At 59.4% G+C, this 18,851-nt stretch overlaps 1 protein-coding gene across 1 annotated transcript in view; it reads right to left on the bottom strand.

The window, feature by feature from the left end:
- LOC145229534 (uncharacterized) overlaps nt 1-10,116 on the bottom strand; it is an 87,244-nt gene extending 77,128 nt beyond the window's left edge. Inside the window, exons 1-4 of the mRNA XM_080094890.1 lie at nt 9,864-10,116; nt 8,966-9,263; nt 8,170-8,787; nt 7,300-7,745 (exon numbers count right to left, since the gene is read on the bottom strand). Of these exons, the coding sequence (XP_079951016.1) occupies nt 7,300-7,745; nt 8,170-8,787; nt 8,966-9,263; nt 9,864-10,116 (1,615 nt within the window). The remainder of the gene's footprint in view (nt 1-7,299; nt 7,746-8,169; nt 8,788-8,965; nt 9,264-9,863) is intronic.
- Between the last annotated feature and the right edge of the window lie 8,735 nt (nt 10,117-18,851).

Below are 18,851 nucleotides of genomic sequence, written 5' to 3'. Positions count from 1 at the left end.
CATAGTACTGGCCTGGGCCGGCGAATGGACCATACTGACCGGCAGCGCCCGCAAGAGCATTTGATCCGATCACGTTGTCACCCATGGTGAACATGGTCTTGGTGAAGTCCTCGCCGCTGTCCTTGCCTCCGACGTACACGTCGCTGCCTTGCTCGCTGGCTGCCAGTGCTTTTCCGAGAGCCGCGTTGTCGGCCTTGTTTGCAAGTGCTACGTCGCTGCCTGAGCTGCCATCGCCGCCGGTGATCATCTCGAAGGTTCCACCTCCGAGCACGATGTCGGACTTGCCCAGTCCGTACGCGCCTGCGTCACCATGGCCTCCGTAGTATCCTGGACCGTATGGGTGGCCCAAGCCTGCCAGACCTGCTGCGCCAGAGCCGACAACAGTTTCGCCCATGTTGAACACCATCTTGTTGCCCTTGCCGCCCTTCTTGCCGCCGTCGACAAACACGCCGCTGTCCTGAGCGCCATAAGCCGCGCCGAGGCCGGCTGCCAAGTTGTCGCTCGCCTGATCAGCCTTCACAACGCCGTCCGAGCCTTCATCATCAAAGTCCTCGATCACGAACGAGTGTCCGCCGAGAACGATGCCAGAGTCGGCGCCTGCCATTGCCTTGCCGTTTCCATAGTACTGGCCTGGGCCGGCGAATGGACCATACTGACCGGCAGCGCCCGCAAGAGCATTTGATCCGATCACGTTGTCACCCATGGTGAACATGGTCTTGGTGAAGTCCTCGCCGCTGTCCTTGCCTCCGACGTACACGTCGCTGCCTTGCTCGCTGGCTGCCAGTGCTTTTCCGAGAGCCGCGTTGTCGGCCTTGTTTGCAAGTGCTACGTCGCTGCCTGAGCTGCCATCGCCGCCGGTGATCATCTCGAAGGTTCCACCTCCGAGCACGATGTCGGACTTGCCCAGTCCGTACGCGCCTGCGTCACCATGGCCTCCGTAGTATCCTGGACCGTATGGGTGGCCCAAGCCTGCCAGACCTGCTGCGCCAGAGCCGACAACAGTTTCGCCCATGTTGAACACCATCTTGTTGCCCTTGCCGCCCTTCTTGCCGCCGTCGACAAACACGCCGCTGTCCTGAGCGCCATAAGCCGCGCCGAGGCCGGCTGCCAAGTTGTCGTTCGCCTGATCAGCCTTCACAACGCCGTCCGAGCCTTCATCATCAAAGTCCTCGATCACGAACGAGTGTCCGCCGAGAACGATGCCAGAGTCGGCGCCTGCCATTGCCTTGCCGTTTCCATAGTACTGGCCTGGGCCGGCGAATGGACCATACTGACCGGCAGCGCCCGCAAGAGCATTTGATCCGATCACGTTGTCACCCATGGTGAACATGGTCTTGGTGAAGTCCTCGCCGCTGTCCTTGCCTCCGACGTACACGTCGCTGCCTTGCTCGCTGGCTGCCAGTGCTTTTCCGAGAGCCGCGTTGTCGGCCTTGTTTGCAAGTGCTACGTCGCTGCCTGAGCTGCCATCGCCGCCGGTGATCATCTCGAAGGTTCCACCTCCGAGCACGATGTCGGACTTGCCCAGTCCGTACGCGCCTGCGTCACCATGGCCTCCGTAGTATCCTGGACCGTATGGGTGGCCCAAGCCTGCCAGACCTGCTGCGCCAGAGCCGACAACTGTTTCGCCCATGTTGAACACCATCTTGTTGCCCTTGCCGCCCTTCTTGCCGCCGTCGACAAACACGCCGCTGTCCTGAGCGCCATAAGCCGCGCCGAGGCCGGCTGCCAAGTTGTCGCTCGCCTGATCAGCCTTCACAACGCCGTCCGAGCCTTCATCATCAAAGTCCTCGATCACGAACGAGTGTCCGCCGAGAACGATGCCAGAGTCGGCGCCTGCCATTGCCTTGCCGTTTCCATAGTACTGGCCTGGGCCGGCGAATGGACCATACTGACCGGCAGCGCCCGCAAGAGCATTTGATCCGATCACGTTGTCACCCATGGTGAACATGGTCTTGGTGAAGTCCTCGCCGCTGTCCTTGCCTCCGACGTACACGTCGCTGCCTTGCTCGCTGGCTGCCAGTGCTTTTCCGAGAGCCGCGTTGTCGGCCTTGTTTGCAAGTGCTACGTCGCTGCCTGAGCTGCCATCGCCGCCGGTGATCATCTCGAAGGTTCCACCTCCGAGCACGATGTCGGACTTGCCCAGTCCGTACGCGCCTGCGTCACCATGGCCTCCGTAGTATCCTGGACCGTATGGGTGGCCCAAGCCTGCCAGACCTGCTGCGCCAGAGCCGACAACAGTTTCGCCCATGTTGAACACCATCTTGTTGCCCTTGCCGCCCTTCTTGCCGCCGTCGACAAACACGCCGCTGTCCTGAGCGCCATAAGCCGCGCCGAGGCCGGCTGCCAAGTTGTCGCTCGCCTGATCAGCCTTCACAACGCCGTCCGAGCCTTCATCATCAAAGTCCTCGATCACGAACGAGTGTCCGCCGAGAACGATGCCAGAGTCGGCGCCTGCCATTGCCTTGCCGTTTCCATAGTACTGGCCTGGGCCGGCGAATGGACCATACTGACCGGCAGCGCCCGCAAGAGCATTTGATCCGATCACGTTGTCACCCATGGTGAACATGGTCTTGGTGAAGTCCTCGCCGCTGTCCTTGCCTCCGACGTACACGTCGCTGCCTTGCTCGCTGGCTGCCAGTGCTTTTCCGAGAGCCGCGTTGTCGGCCTTGTTTGCAAGTGCTACGTCGCTGCCTGAGCTGCCATCGCCGCCGGTGATCATCTCGAAGGTTCCACCTCCGAGCACGATGTCGGACTTGCCCAGTCCGTACGCGCCTGCGTCACCATGGCCTCCGTGGTATCCTGGACCGTATGGGTGGCCCAAGCCTGCCAGACCTGCTGCGCCAGAGCCGACAACAGTTTCGCCCATGTTGAACACCATCTTGTTGCCCTTGCCGCCCTTCTTGCCGCCGTCGACAAACACGCCGCTGTCCTGAGCGCCATAAGCCGCGCCGAGGCCGGCTGCCAAGTTGTCGCTCGCCTGATCAGCCTTCACAACGCCGTCCGAGCCTTCATCATCAAAGTCCTCGATCACGAACGAGTGTCCGCCGAGAACGATGCCAGAGTCGGCGCCTGCCATTGCCTTGCCGTTTCCATAGTACTGGCCTGGGCCGGCGAATGGACCATACTGACCGGCAGCGCCCGCAAGAGCATTTGATCCGATCACGTTGTCACCCATGGTGAACATGGTCTTGGTGAAGTCCTCGCCGCTGTCCTTGCCTCCGACGTACACGTCGCTGCCTTGCTCGCTGGCTGCCAGTGCTTTTCCGAGAGCCGCGTTGTCGGCCTTGTTTGCAAGTGCTACGTCGCTGCCTGAGCTGCCATCGCCGCCGGTGATCATCTCGAAGGTTCCACCTCCGAGCACGATGTCGGACTTGCCCAGTCCGTACGCGCCTGCGTCACCATGGCCTCCGTAGTATCCTGGACCGTATGGGTGGCCCAAGCCTGCCAGACCTGCTGCGCCAGAGCCGACAACAGTTTCGCCCATGTTGAACACCATCTTGTTGCCCTTGCCGCCCTTCTTGCCGCCGTCGACAAACACGCCGCTGTCCTGAGCGCCATAAGCCGCGCCGAGGCCGGCTGCCAAGTTGTCGCTCGCCTGATCAGCCTTCACAACGCCGTCCGAGCCTTCATCATCAAAGTCCTCGATCACGAACGAGTGTCCGCCGAGAACGATGCCAGAGTCGGCGCCTGCCATTGCCTTGCCGTTTCCATAGTACTGGCCTGGGCCGGCGAATGGACCATACTGACCGGCAGCGCCCGCAAGAGCATTTGATCCGATCACGTTGTCACCCATGGTGAACATGGTCTTGGTGAAGTCCTCGCCGCTGTCCTTGCCTCCGACGTACACGTCGCTGCCTTGCTCGCTGGCTGCCAGTGCTTTTCCGAGAGCCGCGTTGTCGGCCTTGTTTGCAAGTGCTACGTCGCTGCCTGAGCTGCCATCGCCGCCGGTGATCATCTCGAAGGTTCCACCTCCGAGCACGATGTCGGACTTGCCCAGTCCGTACGCGCCTGCGTCACCATGGCCTCCGTAGTATCCTGGACCGTATGGGTGGCCCAAGCCTGCCAGACCTGCTGCGCCAGAGCCGACAACAGTTTCGCCCATGTTGAACACCATCTTGTTGCCCTTGCCGCCCTTCTTGCCGCCGTCGACAAACACGCCGCTGTCCTGAGCGCCATAAGCCGCGCCGAGGCCGGCTGCCAAGTTGTCGCTCGCCTGATCAGCCTTCACAACGCCGTCCGAGCCTTCATCATCAAAGTCCTCGATCACGAACGAGTGTCCGCCGAGAACGATGCCAGAGTCGGCGCCTGCCATTGCCTTGCCGTTTCCATAGTACTGGCCTGGGCCGGCGAATGGACCATACTGACCGGCAGCGCCCGCAAGAGCATTTGATCCGATCACGTTGTCACCCATGGTGAACATGGTCTTGGTGAAGTCCTCGCCGCTGTCCTTGCCTCCGACGTACACGTCGCTGCCTTGCTCGCTGGCTGCCAGTGCTTTTCCGAGAGCCGCGTTGTCGGCCTTGTTTGCAAGTGCTACGTCGCTGCATGAGCTGCCATCGCCGCCGGTGATCATCTCGAAGGTTCCACCTCCGAGCACGATGTCGGACTTGCCCAGTCCGTACGCGCCTGCGTCACCATGGCCTCCGTAGTATCCTGGACCGTATGGGTGGCCCAAGCCTGCCAGACCTGCTGCGCCAGAGCCGACAACAGTTTCGCCCATGTTGAACACCATCTTGTTGCCCTTGCCGCCCTTCTTGCCGCCGTCGACAAACACGCCGCTGTCCTGAGCGCCATAAGCCGCGCCGAGGCCGGCTGCCAAGTTGTCGCTCGCCTGATCAGCCTTCACAACGCCGTCCGAGCCTTCATCATCAAAGTCCTCGATCACGAACGAGTGTCCGCCGAGAACGATGCCAGAATCGGCGCCTGCCATTGCCTTGCCGTTTCCATAGTACTGGCCTGGGCCGGCGAATGGACCATACTGACCGGCAGCGCCCGCAAGAGCATTTGATCCGATCACGTTGTCACCCATGGTGAACATGGTCTTGGTGAAGTCCTCGCCGCTGTCCTTGCCTCCGACGTACACGTCGCTGCCTTGCTCGCTGGCTGCCAGTGCTTTTCCGAGAGCCGCGTTGTCGGCCTTGTTTGCAAGTGCTACGTCGCTGCCTGAGCTGCCATCGCCGCCGGTGATCATCTCGAAGGTTCCACCTCCGAGCACGATGTCGGACTTGCCCAGTCCGTACGCGCCTGCGTCACCATGGCCTCCGTAGTATCCTGGACCGTATGGGTGGCCCAAGCCTGCCAGACCTGCTGCGCCAGAGCCGACAACAGTTTCGCCCATGTTGAACACCATCTTGTTGCCCTTGCCGCCCTTCTTGCCGCCGTCGACAAACACGCCGCTGTCCTGAGCGCCATAAGCCGCGCCGAGGCCGGCTGCCAAGTTGTCGCTCGCCTGATCAGCCTTCACAACGCCGTCCGAGCCTTCATCATCAAAGTCCTCGATCACGAACGAGTGTCCGCCGAGAACGATGCCAGAGTCGGCGCCTGCCATTGCCTTGCCGTTTCCATAGTACTGGCCTGGGCCGGCGAATGGACCATACTGACCGGCAGCGCCCGCAAGAGCATTTGATCCGATCACGTTGTCACCCATGGTGAACATGGTCTTGGTGAAGTCCTCGCCGCTGTCCTTCCCATCGACGTAAACGTCGCTGCCTTGCTCGCTGGCTGCCAGAGCTTTTCCGAGAGCCGCGTTGTCGGCCTTGTTTGCAAGTGCTACGTCGCTGCCTGAGCTGCCATCGCCGCCGGTGATCATCTCGAAGGTTCCACCTCCGAGCACGATGTCGGACTTGCCCAGTCCGTACGCGCCTGCGTCACCATGGCCTCCGTAGTATCCTGGACCGTATGGGTGGCCCAAGCCTGCCAGACCTGCTGCGCCAGAGCCGACAACAGTTTCGCCCATGTTGAACACCATCTTGCTGCCCTTGCCGCCCTTCTTGCCGCCGTCGACAAACACGCCGCTGTCCTGAGCGCCATAAGCCGCGCCGAGGCCGGCTGCCAAGTTGTCGCTCGCCTGATCAGCCTTCACAACGCCGTCCGAGCCTTCATCATCAAAGTCCTCGATCACGAACGAGTGTCCGCCGAGAACGATGCCAGAGTCGGCGCCTGCCATTGCCTTGCCGTTTCCATAGTACTGGCCTGGGCCGGCGAATGGACCATACTGACCGGCAGCGCCCGCAAGAGCATCCGCACCGATCACGGTCTTGCCCATGGTGAACATGGTCTTGGTGAAGTCCTCGCCGCTGTCCTTGCCTCCGACGTACACGTCGCTGCCTTGCTCGCTGGCTGCCAGTGCTTTTCCGAGAGCCGCGTTGTCGGCCTTGTTTGCAAGTGCTACGTCGCTGCCTGAGCTGCCATCGCCGCCGGTGATCATCTCGAAGGTTCCACCTCCGAGCACGATGTCGGACTTGCCCAGTCCGTACGCGCCTGCGTCACCATGGCCTCCGTAGTATCCTGGACCGTATGGGTGGCCCAAGCCTGCCAGACCTGCTGCGCCAGAGCCGACAACAGTTTCGCCCATGTTGAACACCATCTTGCTGCCCTTGCCGCCCTTCTTGCCGCCGTCGACAAACACGCCGCTGTCCTGAGCGCCATAAGCCGCGCCGAGGCCGGCTGCCAAGTTGTCGCTCGCCTGATCAGCCTTCACAACGCCGTCCGAGCCTTCATCATCAAAGTCCTCGATCACGAACGAGTGTCCGCCGAGAACGATGCCAGAGTCGGCGCCTGCCATTGCCTTGCCGTTTCCATAGTACTGGCCTGGGCCGGCGAATGGACCATACTGACCGGCAGCGCCCGCAAGAGCATTTGATCCGATCACGTTGTCACCCATGGTGAACATGGTCTTGGTGAAGTCCTCGCCGCTGTCCTTGCCTCCGACGTACACGTCGCTGCCTTGCTCGCTGGCTGCCAGTGCTTTTCCGAGAGCCGCGTTGTCGGCCTTGTTTGCAAGTGCTACGTCGCTGCCTGAGCTGCCATCGCCGCCGGTGATCATCTCGAAGGTTCCACCTCCGAGCACGATGTCGGACTTGCCCAGTCCGTACGCGCCTGCGTCACCATGGCCTCCGTAGTATCCTGGACCGTATGGGTGGCCCAAGCCTGCCAGACCTGCTGCGCCAGAGCCGACAACAGTTTCGCCCATGTTGAACACCATCTTGCTGCCCTTGCCGCCCTTCTTGCCGCCGTCGACAAACACGCCGCTGTCCTGAGCGCCATAAGCCGCGCCGAGGCCGGCTGCCAAGTTGTTACCCGCTTGATTTAACTGAGCACTATTTACTGCGTTTGCTGTGTTGAAATCAGTCCAATCGATTTGCGTTTCCCCTAGTTGTATACGAGAATCTGACTCAGCGTTTGCAGCAACATCACTGTGAGCAAGTGATATGCATTTAGACACTGGACAACATTCATCTGTTTCCAGTTTCTGTCGTGCTGAACCCGGTGGACATTTTGGATTTCCAGTTTGTGGACACTTTGTCGGATTACATTTGCATTCATACGTGCAACAACATTCATCTAGTTGGTATGTAACCAAGTCTTCGTAGTAATGACATATATTCGATGTGTAGGGACAGTTAGAGATTTCGCAATCGGCTGCGACCACACGATAGCTAAAACAACATTCGTCTGCCTTCTCTTCAATTACATCATAGCCGGCAGGTGCAACTGGGTATGAATCGCATTCTCTTTCCTTGCATCTACAAAATATGGATGCAATGCTTTATGTAGCTGCCATAGTCCAATTTTGTTGTTTTTCATGTTATTGCTGATAAAAATACTTGGATTATGTTTAGCACTAATTTCTAGAAACTTTTTAGGGCAATCATTTTGTTTGGCGCCTCTCGGATATATGAATAAGTTATATGCGACACGGATCTAGTTTTTTAACACAACAACTTCGATAAAAACAAAGTTAATTTGCTGGTAATGCAATTAGCCGCTTTTGTCAGAAAGTAAATAGATTCAATCACAATATACGCCTAGTTTCCAAACAGCCGGTTACATGCCAACTGGTGTGCAAATTTTATTAGATTGTTTGTGCAGAAAGAAAGCGTACCGAAGATTAGCTTATTCAAATGCCGACAAACAAATTCCCGTAGAAAACATTATCAAACAACTTACCTTACATCATTATTGTCATAGCAGGTACATAGCTGACAAGGATCGCCATTACCATACCAAGTCTTCCCGAATTCCTGCTCCTTGCCAAAGCTGTCAACGCACATGCTTGTCTCGGCAAGAATCTGCATAGACGAAAGGGCACCAGCACCCAATCCAGCGGCTGCCTTGCCGCCAGATTTGCTGCTAACGTAAGGCGAATACAGGTCGTCGTTTTTGCCTGTAGAATGTCCCATGGCTAATCCAGGCACGAGCAAGTTTGCCGCACTAAGTGCATCGACATGGGATCGTCCTGTATCGTGAGCAACACACTTTCCGACAGCACAACATTCGTCAGAGTCGAGAACGACGCGAACGCTATTTTCTGGACATGGAGGATTGCCCAGTACTGGACACAATGAAGGGTTACACTTGCACTCATAGGTAGAACAACATTCATCAATTGAGTACATCACAATCTCCTCGTACGAATTGCATGTCGGTGCGGAATATGGACAGCTTGAAACATCGCATTCGATCGGAACCGACCGGTACACGGTGCAGCAGGTGTCGGTTTTCTCTGCAACCACGCGGAAACCAAGCTTTTCCTCAGGTGCAGGTTCACAGGTCTGCGTTTCACATCTAAAAGACACAAAATACGTTTGACAAACATGCGGTCATAACCTCAGCTTCCCCAAAAAAGATGGCAACAACAAATTGATTCAAACTATTCATATATTATACAACAAAAGCGTGACAAAAATAGATAAAGATAATTACCAGGAGCATAGAAAATTAACCAATCACAACTACCACTAACCTGATGTCATCAACATCCACACAAGTACACGTCTTGCACTTGTCGGATGGATCAGTCCAAGAATCGCCAAAGCAACGATCACGTCCGTAGGAATCGTAGCAAACCGAAGCTTCGCCGTAAATCTTCAAATTGGCAGCTGAAACACCAGAACCGATGGCACCGACAATGGAATCAGAAACCAAAGAATCATCGCTTTCCGAAGATTTATCAGAATATTTACCAAAATCAAACGAGTTTTTACCAAACCCAACATCAGAATTGCCAAAGCCAAACGATTCAGTATTTCCAAAATTAAAACCTGACCCAGGGAATGGACCATACTGGCCGGAAGCGCCCGCAAGAGCATTTGATCCGATCACGTTCTTGCCCATGGTGAACATGGTCTTGGTGAAGTCCTCGCCGCTGTCCTTGCCTCCGACGTACACGTCGCTGCCTTGCTCGCTGGCTGCCAGAGCTTGTCCGAGAGCCGCGTTTGCAGCCTTGTCGGAGACCGCCACGTCGCTGCCTGAGCTGCCGTCTCCGCCTGTAATCATCTCGAAGGTTCCACCTCCTAGCACGATGTCGGACTTGCCCAGTCCGTACGCGCCTGCGTCACCGTGGCCTCCGTAGTATCCTGGACCATATGCGTGGCCCAAGCCTGCAAGACCTGCTGCGCCAGAGCCGACAACAGTTTCGCCCATGTTGAACATCATCTTGCTGCCCTTAGGGCCCTTCTTGCCGCCGTCGACAAACACGCCACTGTCCTGAGCGCCATAAGCCGCGCCGAGGCCAGCTGCCAAGTTGTCGCTCGCCTGATCAGCCTTCACAACGCCGTCCGAGCCTTCATCATCAAAGTCCTCGATCACGAACGAGTGTCCGCCGAGAACGATGCCAGAATCGGCGCCTCCCATTGCCTTGCCGTCTCCATAGTAATGACCTGGGCCAGCGAATGGACCATACTGACCGGCAGCGCCCGCAAGAGCATCCGCACCGATCACGGTCTTGCCCATGGTGAACATGGTCTTGGTGAAGTCCTCGCCACTGTCCTTCCCATCGACGTACACGTCGCTTCCTTGCTCGCTGGCTGCCAGAGCTTGTCCGAGAGCCGCGTTTGCAGCCTTGTCGGAGACCGCCACGTCGCTGCCTGAGCTGCCGTCTCCGCCTGTAATCATCTCGAAGGTTCCACCTCCCAGCACGATGTCGGACTTGCCCAGTCCGTACGCGCCTGCGTCACCGTGGCCTCCGTAGTATCCTGGACCATATGCGTGGCCCAAGCCTGCAAGACCTGCTGCGCCAGAGCCGACAACAGTTTCGCCCATGTTGAACATCATCTTGCTGCCCTTAGGGCCCTTCTTGCCGCCGTCGACAAACACGCCACTGTCCTGAGCGCCATAAGCCGCGCCGAGGCCAGCTGCCAAGTTGTCGCTCGCCTGATCAGCCTTCACAACGCCGTCCGAGCCTTCATCATCAAAGTCCTCGATCACGAACGAGTGTCCGCCGAGAACGATGCCAGAATCGGCGCCTGCCATTGCCTTGCCGTCTCCATAGTAATGACCTGGGCCGGCGAATGGACCATACTGACCGGCAGCGCCCGCAAGAGCATCCGCACCGATCACGGTCTTGCCCATGGTGAACATGGTCTTGGTGAAGTCCTCGCCGCTGTCCTTCCCATCGACGTAAACGTCGCTGCCTTGCTCGCTGGCTGCCAGAGCTTTTCCGAGAGCCGCGTTTGCAGCCTTGTCGGAGACCGCCACGTCGCTGCCTGAGCTGCCGTCTCCGCCTGTAATCATCTCGAAGGTTCCACCTCCGAGCACGATGTCGGACTTGCCCAGTCCGTACGCGCCTGCGTCACCGTGGCCTCCGTAGTATCCTGGACCATATGCGTGGCCCAAGCCTGCAAGACCTGCTGCGCCAGAGCCGACAACAGTTTCGCCCATGTTGAACATCATCTTGCTGCCCTTAGGGCCCTTCTTGCCGCCGTCGACAAACACGCCACTGTCCTGAGCGCCATAAGCCGCGCCGAGGCCAGCTGCCAAGTTGTCGCTCGCCTGATCAGCCTTCACAACGCCGTCCGAGCCTTCATCATCAAAGTCCTCGATCACGAACGAGTGTCCGCCGAGAACGATGCCAGAATCGGCGCCTCCCATTGCCTTGCCGTCTCCATAGTAATGACCTGGGCCGGCGAATGGACCATACTGACCGGCAGCGCCCGCAAGAGCATCCGCACCGATCACGGTCTTGCCCATGGTGAACATGGTCTTGGTGAAGTCCTCGCCGCTGTCCTTCCCATCGACGTAAACGTCGCTGCCTTGCTCGCTGGCTGCCAGAGCTTTTCCGAGAGCCGCGTTTGCAGCCTTGTCGGAGACCGCCACGTCGCTGCCTGAGCTGCCGTCTCCGCCTGTAATCATCTCGAAGGTTCCACCTCCGAGCACGATGTCGGACTTGCCCAGTCCGTACGCGCCTGCGTCACCGTGGCCTCCGTAGTATCCTGGACCATATGCGTGGCCCAAGCCTGCAAGACCTGCTGCGCCAGAGCCGACAACAGTTTCGCCCATGTTGAACATCATCTTGCTGCCCTTAGGGCCCTTCTTGCCGCCGTCGACAAACACGCCGCTGTCCTGAGCACCATAAGCCGCGCCGAGGCCAGCTGCCAAGTTGTCGCTCGCCTGATCAGCCTTCACAACGCCGTCCGAGCCTTCATCATCAAAGTCCTCGATCACGAACGAGTGTCCGCCGAGAACGATGCCAGAATCGGCGCCTCCCATTGCCTTGCCGTCTCCATAGTAATGACCTGGGCCGGCGAATGGACCATACTGACCGGCAGCGCCCGCAAGAGCATCCGCACCGATCACGGTCTTGCCCATGGTGAACATGGTCTTGGTGAAGTCCTCGCCGCTGTCCCTCCCATCGACGTAAACGTCGCTGCCTTGCTCGCTGGCTGCCAGAGCTTTTCCGAGAGCCGCGTTTGCAGCCTTGTCGGAGACCGCCACGTCGCTGCCTGAGCTGCCGTCTCCGCCTGTAATCATCTCGAAGGTTCCACCTCCGAGCACGATGTCGGACTTGCCCAGTCCGTACGCGCCTGCGTCACCGTGGCCTCCGTAGTATCCTGGACCATATGCGTGGCCCAAGCCTGCAAGACCTGCTGCGCCAGAGCCGACAACAGTTTCGCCCATGTTGAACATCATCTTGCTGCCCTTAGGGCCCTTCTTGCCGCCGTCGACAAACACGCCACTGTCCTGAGCGCCATAAGCCGCGCCGAGGCCAGCTGCCAAGTTGTCGCTCGCCTGATCAGCCTTCACAACGCCGTCCGAGCCTTCATCATCAAAGTCCTCGATCACGAACGAGTGTCCGCCGAGAACGATGCCAGAATCGGCGCCTCCCATTGCCTTGCCGTCTCCATAGTAATGACCTGGGCCGGCGAATGGACCATACTGACCGGCAGCGCCCGCAAGAGCATCCGCACCGATCACGGTCTTGCCCATGGTGAACATGGTCTTGGTGAAGTCCTCGCCGCTGTCCTTCCCATCGACGTAAACGTCGCTGCCTTGCTCGCTGGCTGCCAGAGCTTTTCCGAGAGCCGCGTTTGCAGCCTTGTCGGAGACCGCCACGTCGCTGCCTGAGCTGCCGTCTCCGCCTGTAATCATCTCGAAGGTTCCACCTCCGAGCACGATGTCGGACTTGCCCAGTCCGTACGCGCCTGCGTCACCGTGGCCTCCGTAGTATCCTGGACCATATGCGTGGCCCAAGCCTGCAAGACCTGCTGCGCCAGAGCCGACAACAGTTTCGCCCATGTTGAACATCATCTTGCTGCCCTTAGGGCCCTTCTTGCCGCCGTCGACAAACACGCCACTGTCCTGAGCGCCATAAGCCGCGCCGAGGCCAGCTGCCAAGTTGTCGCTCGCCTGATCAGCCTTCACAACGCCGTCCGAGCCTTCATCATCAAAGTCCTCGATCACGAACGAGTGTCCGCCGAGAACGATGCCAGAATCGGCGCCTCCCATTGCCTTGCCGTCTCCATAGTAATGACCTGGGCCGGCGAATGGACCATACTGACCGGCAGCGCCCGCAAGAGCATCCGCACCGATCACGGTCTTGCCCATGGTGAACATGGTCTTGGTGAAGTCCTCGCCGCTGTCCTTCCCATCGACGTAAACGTCGCTGCCTTGCTCGCTGGCTGCCAGAGCTTTTCCGAGAGCCGCGTTTGCAGCCTTGTCGGAGACCGCCACGTCGCTGCCTGAGCTGCCGTCTCCGCCTGTAATCATCTCGAAGGTTCCACCTCCGAGCACGATGTCGGACTTGCCCTGTCCGTACGCGCCTGCGTCACCGTGGCCTCCGTAGTATCCTGGACCATATGCGTGGCCCAAGCCTGCAAGACCTGCTGCGCCAGAGCCGACAACAGTTTCGCCCATGTTGAACATCATCTTGCTGCCCTTAGGGCCCTTCTTGCCGCCGTCGACAAACACGCCACTGTCCTGAGCGCCATAAGCCGCGCCGAGGCCAGCTGCCAAGTTGTCGCTCGCCTGATCAGCCTTCACAACGCCGTCCGAGCCTTCATCATCAAAGTCCTCGATCACGAACGAGTGTCCGCCGAGAACGATGCCAGAATCGGCGCCTCCCATTGCCTTGCCGTCTCCATAGTAATGACCTGGGCCGGCGAATGGACCATACTGACCGGCAGCGCCCGCAAGAGCATCCGCACCGATCACGGTCTTGCCCATGGTGAACATGGTCTTGGTGAAGTCCTCGCCGCTGTCCTTCCCATCGACGTAAACGTCGCTGCCTTGCTCGCTGGCTGCCAGAGCTTTTCCGAGAGCCGCGTTTGCAGCCTTGTCGGAGACCGCCACGTCGCTGCCTGAGCTGCCGTCTCCGCCTGTAATCATCTCGAAGGTTCCACCTCCGAGCACGATGTCGGACTTGCCCAGTCCGTACGCGCCTGCGTCACCGTGGCCTCCGTAGTATCCTGGACCATATGCGTGGCCCAAGCCTGCAAGACCTGCTGCGCCAGAGCCGACAACAGTTTCGCCCATGTTGAACATCATCTTGCTGCCCTTAGGGCCCTTCTTGCCGCCGTCGACAAACACGCCACTGTCCTGAGCGCCATAAGCCGCGCCGAGGCCAGCTGCCAAGTTGTCGCTCGCCTGATCAGCCTTCACAACGCCGTCCGAGCCTTCATCATCAAAGTCCTCGATCACGAACGAGTGTCCGCCGAGAACGATGCCAGAATCGGCGCCTCCCATTGCCTTGCCGTCTCCATAGTAATGACCTGGGCCGGCGAATGGACCATACTGACCGGCAGCGCCCGCAAGAGCATCCGCACCGATCACGGTCTTGCCCATGGTGAACATGGTCTTGGTGAAGTCCTCGCCGCTGTCCTTCCCATCGACGTAAACGTCGCTGCCTTGCTCGCTGGCTGCCAGAGCTTTTCCGAGAGCCGCGTTTGCAGCCTTGTCGGAGACCGCCACGTCGCTGCCTGAGCTGCCGTCTCCGCCTGTAATCATCTCGAAGGTTCCACCTCCGAGCACGATGTCGGACTTGCCCAGTCCGTACGCGCCTGCGTCACCGTGGCCTCCGTAGTATCCTGGACCATATGCGTGGCCCAAGCCTGCAAGACCTGCTGCGCCAGAGCCGACAACAGTTTCGCCCATGTTGAACATCATCTTGCTGCCCTTAGGGCCCTTCTTGCCGCCGTCGACAAACACGCCACTGTCCTGAGCGCCATAAGCCGCGCCGAGGCCAGCTGCCAAGTTGTCGCTCGCCTGATCAGCCTTCACAACGCCGTCCGAGCCTTCATCATCAAAGTCCTCGATCACGAACGAGTGTCCGCCGAGAACGATGCCAGAATCGGCGCCTCCCATTGCCTTGCCGTCTCCATAGTAATGACCTGGGCCGGCGAATGGACCATACTGACCGGCAGCGCCCGCAAGAGCATCCGCACCGATCACGGTCTTGCCCATGGTGAACATGGTCTTGGTGAAGTCCTCGCCGCTGTCCTTCCCATCGACGTAAACGTCGCTGCCTTGCTCGCTGGCTGCCAGAGCTTTTCCGAGAGCCGCGTTTGCAGCCTTGTCGGAGACCGCCACGTCGCTGCCTGAGCTGCCGTCTCCGCCTGTAATCATCTCGAAGGTTCCACCTCCGAGCACGATGTCGGACTTGCCCTGTCCGTACGCGCCTGCGTCACCGTGGCCTCCGTAGTATCCTGGACCATATGCGTGGCCCAAGCCTGCAAGACCTGCTGCGCCAGAGCCGACAACAGTTTCGCCCATGTTGAACATCATCTTGCTGCCCTTAGGGCCCTTCTTGCCGCCGTCGACAAACACGCCACTGTCCTGAGCGCCATAAGCCGCGCCGAGGCCAGCTGCCAAGTTGTCGCTCGCCTGATCAGCCTTCACAACGCCGTCCGAGCCTTCATCATCAAAGTCCTCGATCACGAACGAGTGTCCGCCGAGAACGATGCCAGAATCGGCGCCTCCCATTGCCTTGCCGTCTCCATAGTAATGACCTGGGCCGGCGAATGGACCATACTGACCGGCAGCGCCCGCAAGAGCATCCGCACCGATCACGGTCTTGCCCATGGTGAACATGGTCTTGGTGAAGTCCTCGCCGCTGTCCTTCCCATCGACGTAAACGTCGCTGCCTTGCTCGCTGGCTGCCAGAGCTTTTCCGAGAGCCGCGTTTGCAGCCTTGTCGGAGACCGCCACGTCGCTGCCTGAGCTGCCGTCTCCGCCTGTAATCATCTCGAAGGTTCCACCTCCGAGCACGATGTCGGACTTGCCCAGTCCGTACGCGCCTGCGTCACCGTGGCCTCCGTAGTATCCTGGACCATATGCGTGGCCCAAGCCTGCAAGACCTGCTGCGCCAGAGCCGACAACAGTTTCGCCCATGTTGAACATCATCTTGCTGCCCTTAGGGCCCTTCTTGCCGCCGTCGACAAACACGCCACTGTCCTGAGCGCCATAAGCCGCGCCGAGGCCAGCTGCCAAGTTGTCGCTCGCCTGATCAGCCTTCACAACGCCGTCCGAGCCTTCATCATCAAAGTCCTCGATCACGAACGAGTGTCCGCCGAGAACGATGCCAGAATCGGCGCCTCCCATTGCCTTGCCGTCTCCATAGTAATGACCTGGGCCGGCGAATGGACCATACTGACCGGCAGCGCCCGCAAGAGCATCCGCACCGATCACGGTCTTGCCCATGGTGAACATGGTCTTGGTGAAGTCCTCGCCGCTGTCCTTCCCATCGACGTAAACGTCGCTGCCTTGCTCGCTGGCTGCCAGAGCTTTTCCGAGAGCCGCGTTTGCAGCCTTGTCGGAGACCGCCACGTCGCTGCCTGAGCTGCCGTCTCCGCCTGTAATCATCTCGAAGGTTCCACCTCCGAGCACGATGTCGGACTTGCCCAGTCCGTACGCGCCTGCGTCACCGTGGCCTCCGTAGTATCCTGGACCATATGCGTGGCCCAAGCCTGCAAGACCTGCTGCGCCAGAGCCGACAACAGTTTCGCCCATGTTGAACATCATCTTGTTGCCCTTAGGGCCCTTCTTGCCGCCGTCGACAAACACGCCACTGTCCTGAGCGCCATAAGCCGCGCCGAGGCCAGCTGCCAAGTTGTCGCTCGCCTGATCAGCCTTCACAACGCCGTCCGAGCCTTCATCATCAAAGTTCTCGATCACGAACGAGTGTCCGCCGAGAACGATGCCAGAATCGGCGCCTCCCATTGCCTTGCCGTCTCCATAGTAATGACCTGGGCCGGCGAATGGACCATACTGACCGGCAGCGCCCGCAAGAGCATCCGCACCGATCACGGTCTTGCCCATGGTGAACATGGTCTTGGTGAAGTCCTCGCCGCTGTCCTTCCCATCGACGTAAACGTCGCTGCCTTGCTCGCTGGCTGCCAGAGCTTTTCCGAGAGCCGCGTTTGCAGCCTTGTCGGAGACCGCCACGTCGCTGCCTGAGCTGCCGTCTCCGCCTGTAATCATCTCGAAGGTTCCACCTCCGAGCACGATGTCGGACTTGCCCAGTCCGTACGCGCCTGCGTCACCGTGGCCTCCGTAGTATCCTGGACCATATGCGTGGCCCAAGCCTGCAAGACCTGCTGCGCCAGAGCCGACAACAGTTTCGCCCATGTTGAACATCATCTTGCTGCCCTTAGGGCCCTTCTTGCCGCCGTCGACAAACACGCCACTGTCCTGAGCGCCATAAGCCGCGCCGAGGCCAGCTGCCAAGTTGTCGCTCGCCTGATCAGCCTTCACAACGCCGTCCGAGCCTTCATCATCAAAGTCCTCGATCACGAACGAGTGTCCGCCGAGAACGATGCCAGAATCGGCGCCTCCCATTGCCTTGCCGTCTCCATAGTAATGACCTGGGCCGGCGAATGGACCATACTGACCGGCAGCGCCCGCAAGAGCATCCGCACCGATCACGGTCTTGCCCATGGTGAACATGGTCTTGGTGAAGTCCTCGCCGCTGTCCTTCCCATCGACGTAAACGTCGCTGCCTTGCTCGCTGGCTGCCAGAGCTTTTCCGAGAGCCGCGTTTGCAGCCTTGTCGGAGACCGCCACGTCGCTGCCTGAGCTGCCGTCTCCGCCTGTAATCATCTCGAAGGTTCCACCTCCGAGCACGATGTCGGACTTGCCCAGTCCGTACGCGCCTGCGTCACCGTGGCCTCCGTAGTATCCTGGACCATATGCGTGGCCCAAGCCTGCAAGACCTGCTGCGCCAGAGCCGACAACAGTTTCGCCCATGTTGAACATCATCTTGCTGCCCTTAGGGCCCTTCTTGCCGCCGTCGACAAACACGCCACTGTCCTGAGCGCCATAAGCCGCGCCGAGGCCAGCTGCCAAGTTGTCGCTCGCCTGATCAGCCTTCACAACGCCGTCCGAGCCTTCATCATCAAAGTCCTCGATCACGAACGAGTTTCCGCCGAGAACGATGCCAGAATCGGCGCCTCCCATTGCCTTGCCGTCTCCATAGTAATGACCTGGGCCGGCGAATGGACCATACTGACCGGCAGCGCCCGCAAGAGCATCCGCACCGATCACGGTCTTGCCCATGGTGAACATGGTCTTGGTGAAGTCCTCGCCGCTGTCCTTCCCATCGACGTAAACGTCGCTGCCTTGCTCGCTGGCTGCCAGAGCTTTTCCGAGAGCCGCGTTTGCAGCCTTGTCGGAGACCGCCACGTCGCTGCCTGAGCTGCCGTCTCCGCCTGTAATCATCTCGAAGGTTCCACCTCCGAGCACGATGTCGGACTTGCCCAGTCCGTACGCGCCTGCGTCACCGTGGCCTCCGTAGTATCCTGGACCATATGCGTGGCCCAAGCCTGCAAGACCTGCTGCGCCAGAGCCGACAACAGTTTCGCCCATGTTGAACATCATCTTGCTGCCCTTAGGGCCCTTCTTGCCGCCGTCGACAAACACGCCACTGTCCTGAGCGCCATAAGCCGCGCCGAGGCCAGCTGCCAAGTTGTCGCTCGCCTGATCAGCCTTCACAACGCCGTCCGAGCCTTCATCATCAAAGTCCTCGATCACGAACGAGTGTCCGCCGAGAACGATGCCAGAATCGGCGCCTCCCATTGCCTTGCCGTCTCCATAGTAATGACCTGGGCCGGCGAATGGACCATACTGACCGGCAGCGCCCGCAAGAGCATCCGCACCGATCACGGTCTTGCCCATGGTGAACATGGTCTTGGTGAAGTCCTCGCCGCTGTCCTTCCCATCGACGTAAACGTCGCTGCCTTGCTCGCTGGCTGCCAGAGCTTTTCCGAGAGCCGCGTTTGCAGCCTTGTCGGAGACCGCCACGTCGCTGCCTGAGCTGCCGTCTCCGCCTGTAATCATCTCGAAGGTTCCACCTCCGAGCACGATGTCGGACTTGCCCAGTCCGTACGCGCCTGCGTCACCGTGGCCTCCGTAGTATCCTG

The sequence above is a fragment of the Phallusia mammillata genome, chromosome 5 (assembly GCF_965637545.1).
Source record: "Phallusia mammillata chromosome 5, kaPhaMamm4.hap1.1, whole genome shotgun sequence".
NCBI classification, from domain to species: domain Eukaryota; kingdom Metazoa; phylum Chordata; class Ascidiacea; order Phlebobranchia; family Ascidiidae; genus Phallusia; species Phallusia mammillata.
Note: the sequence above shows the minus strand (reverse complement) of the source record. Positions and strands in the feature narration are given on the sequence as shown.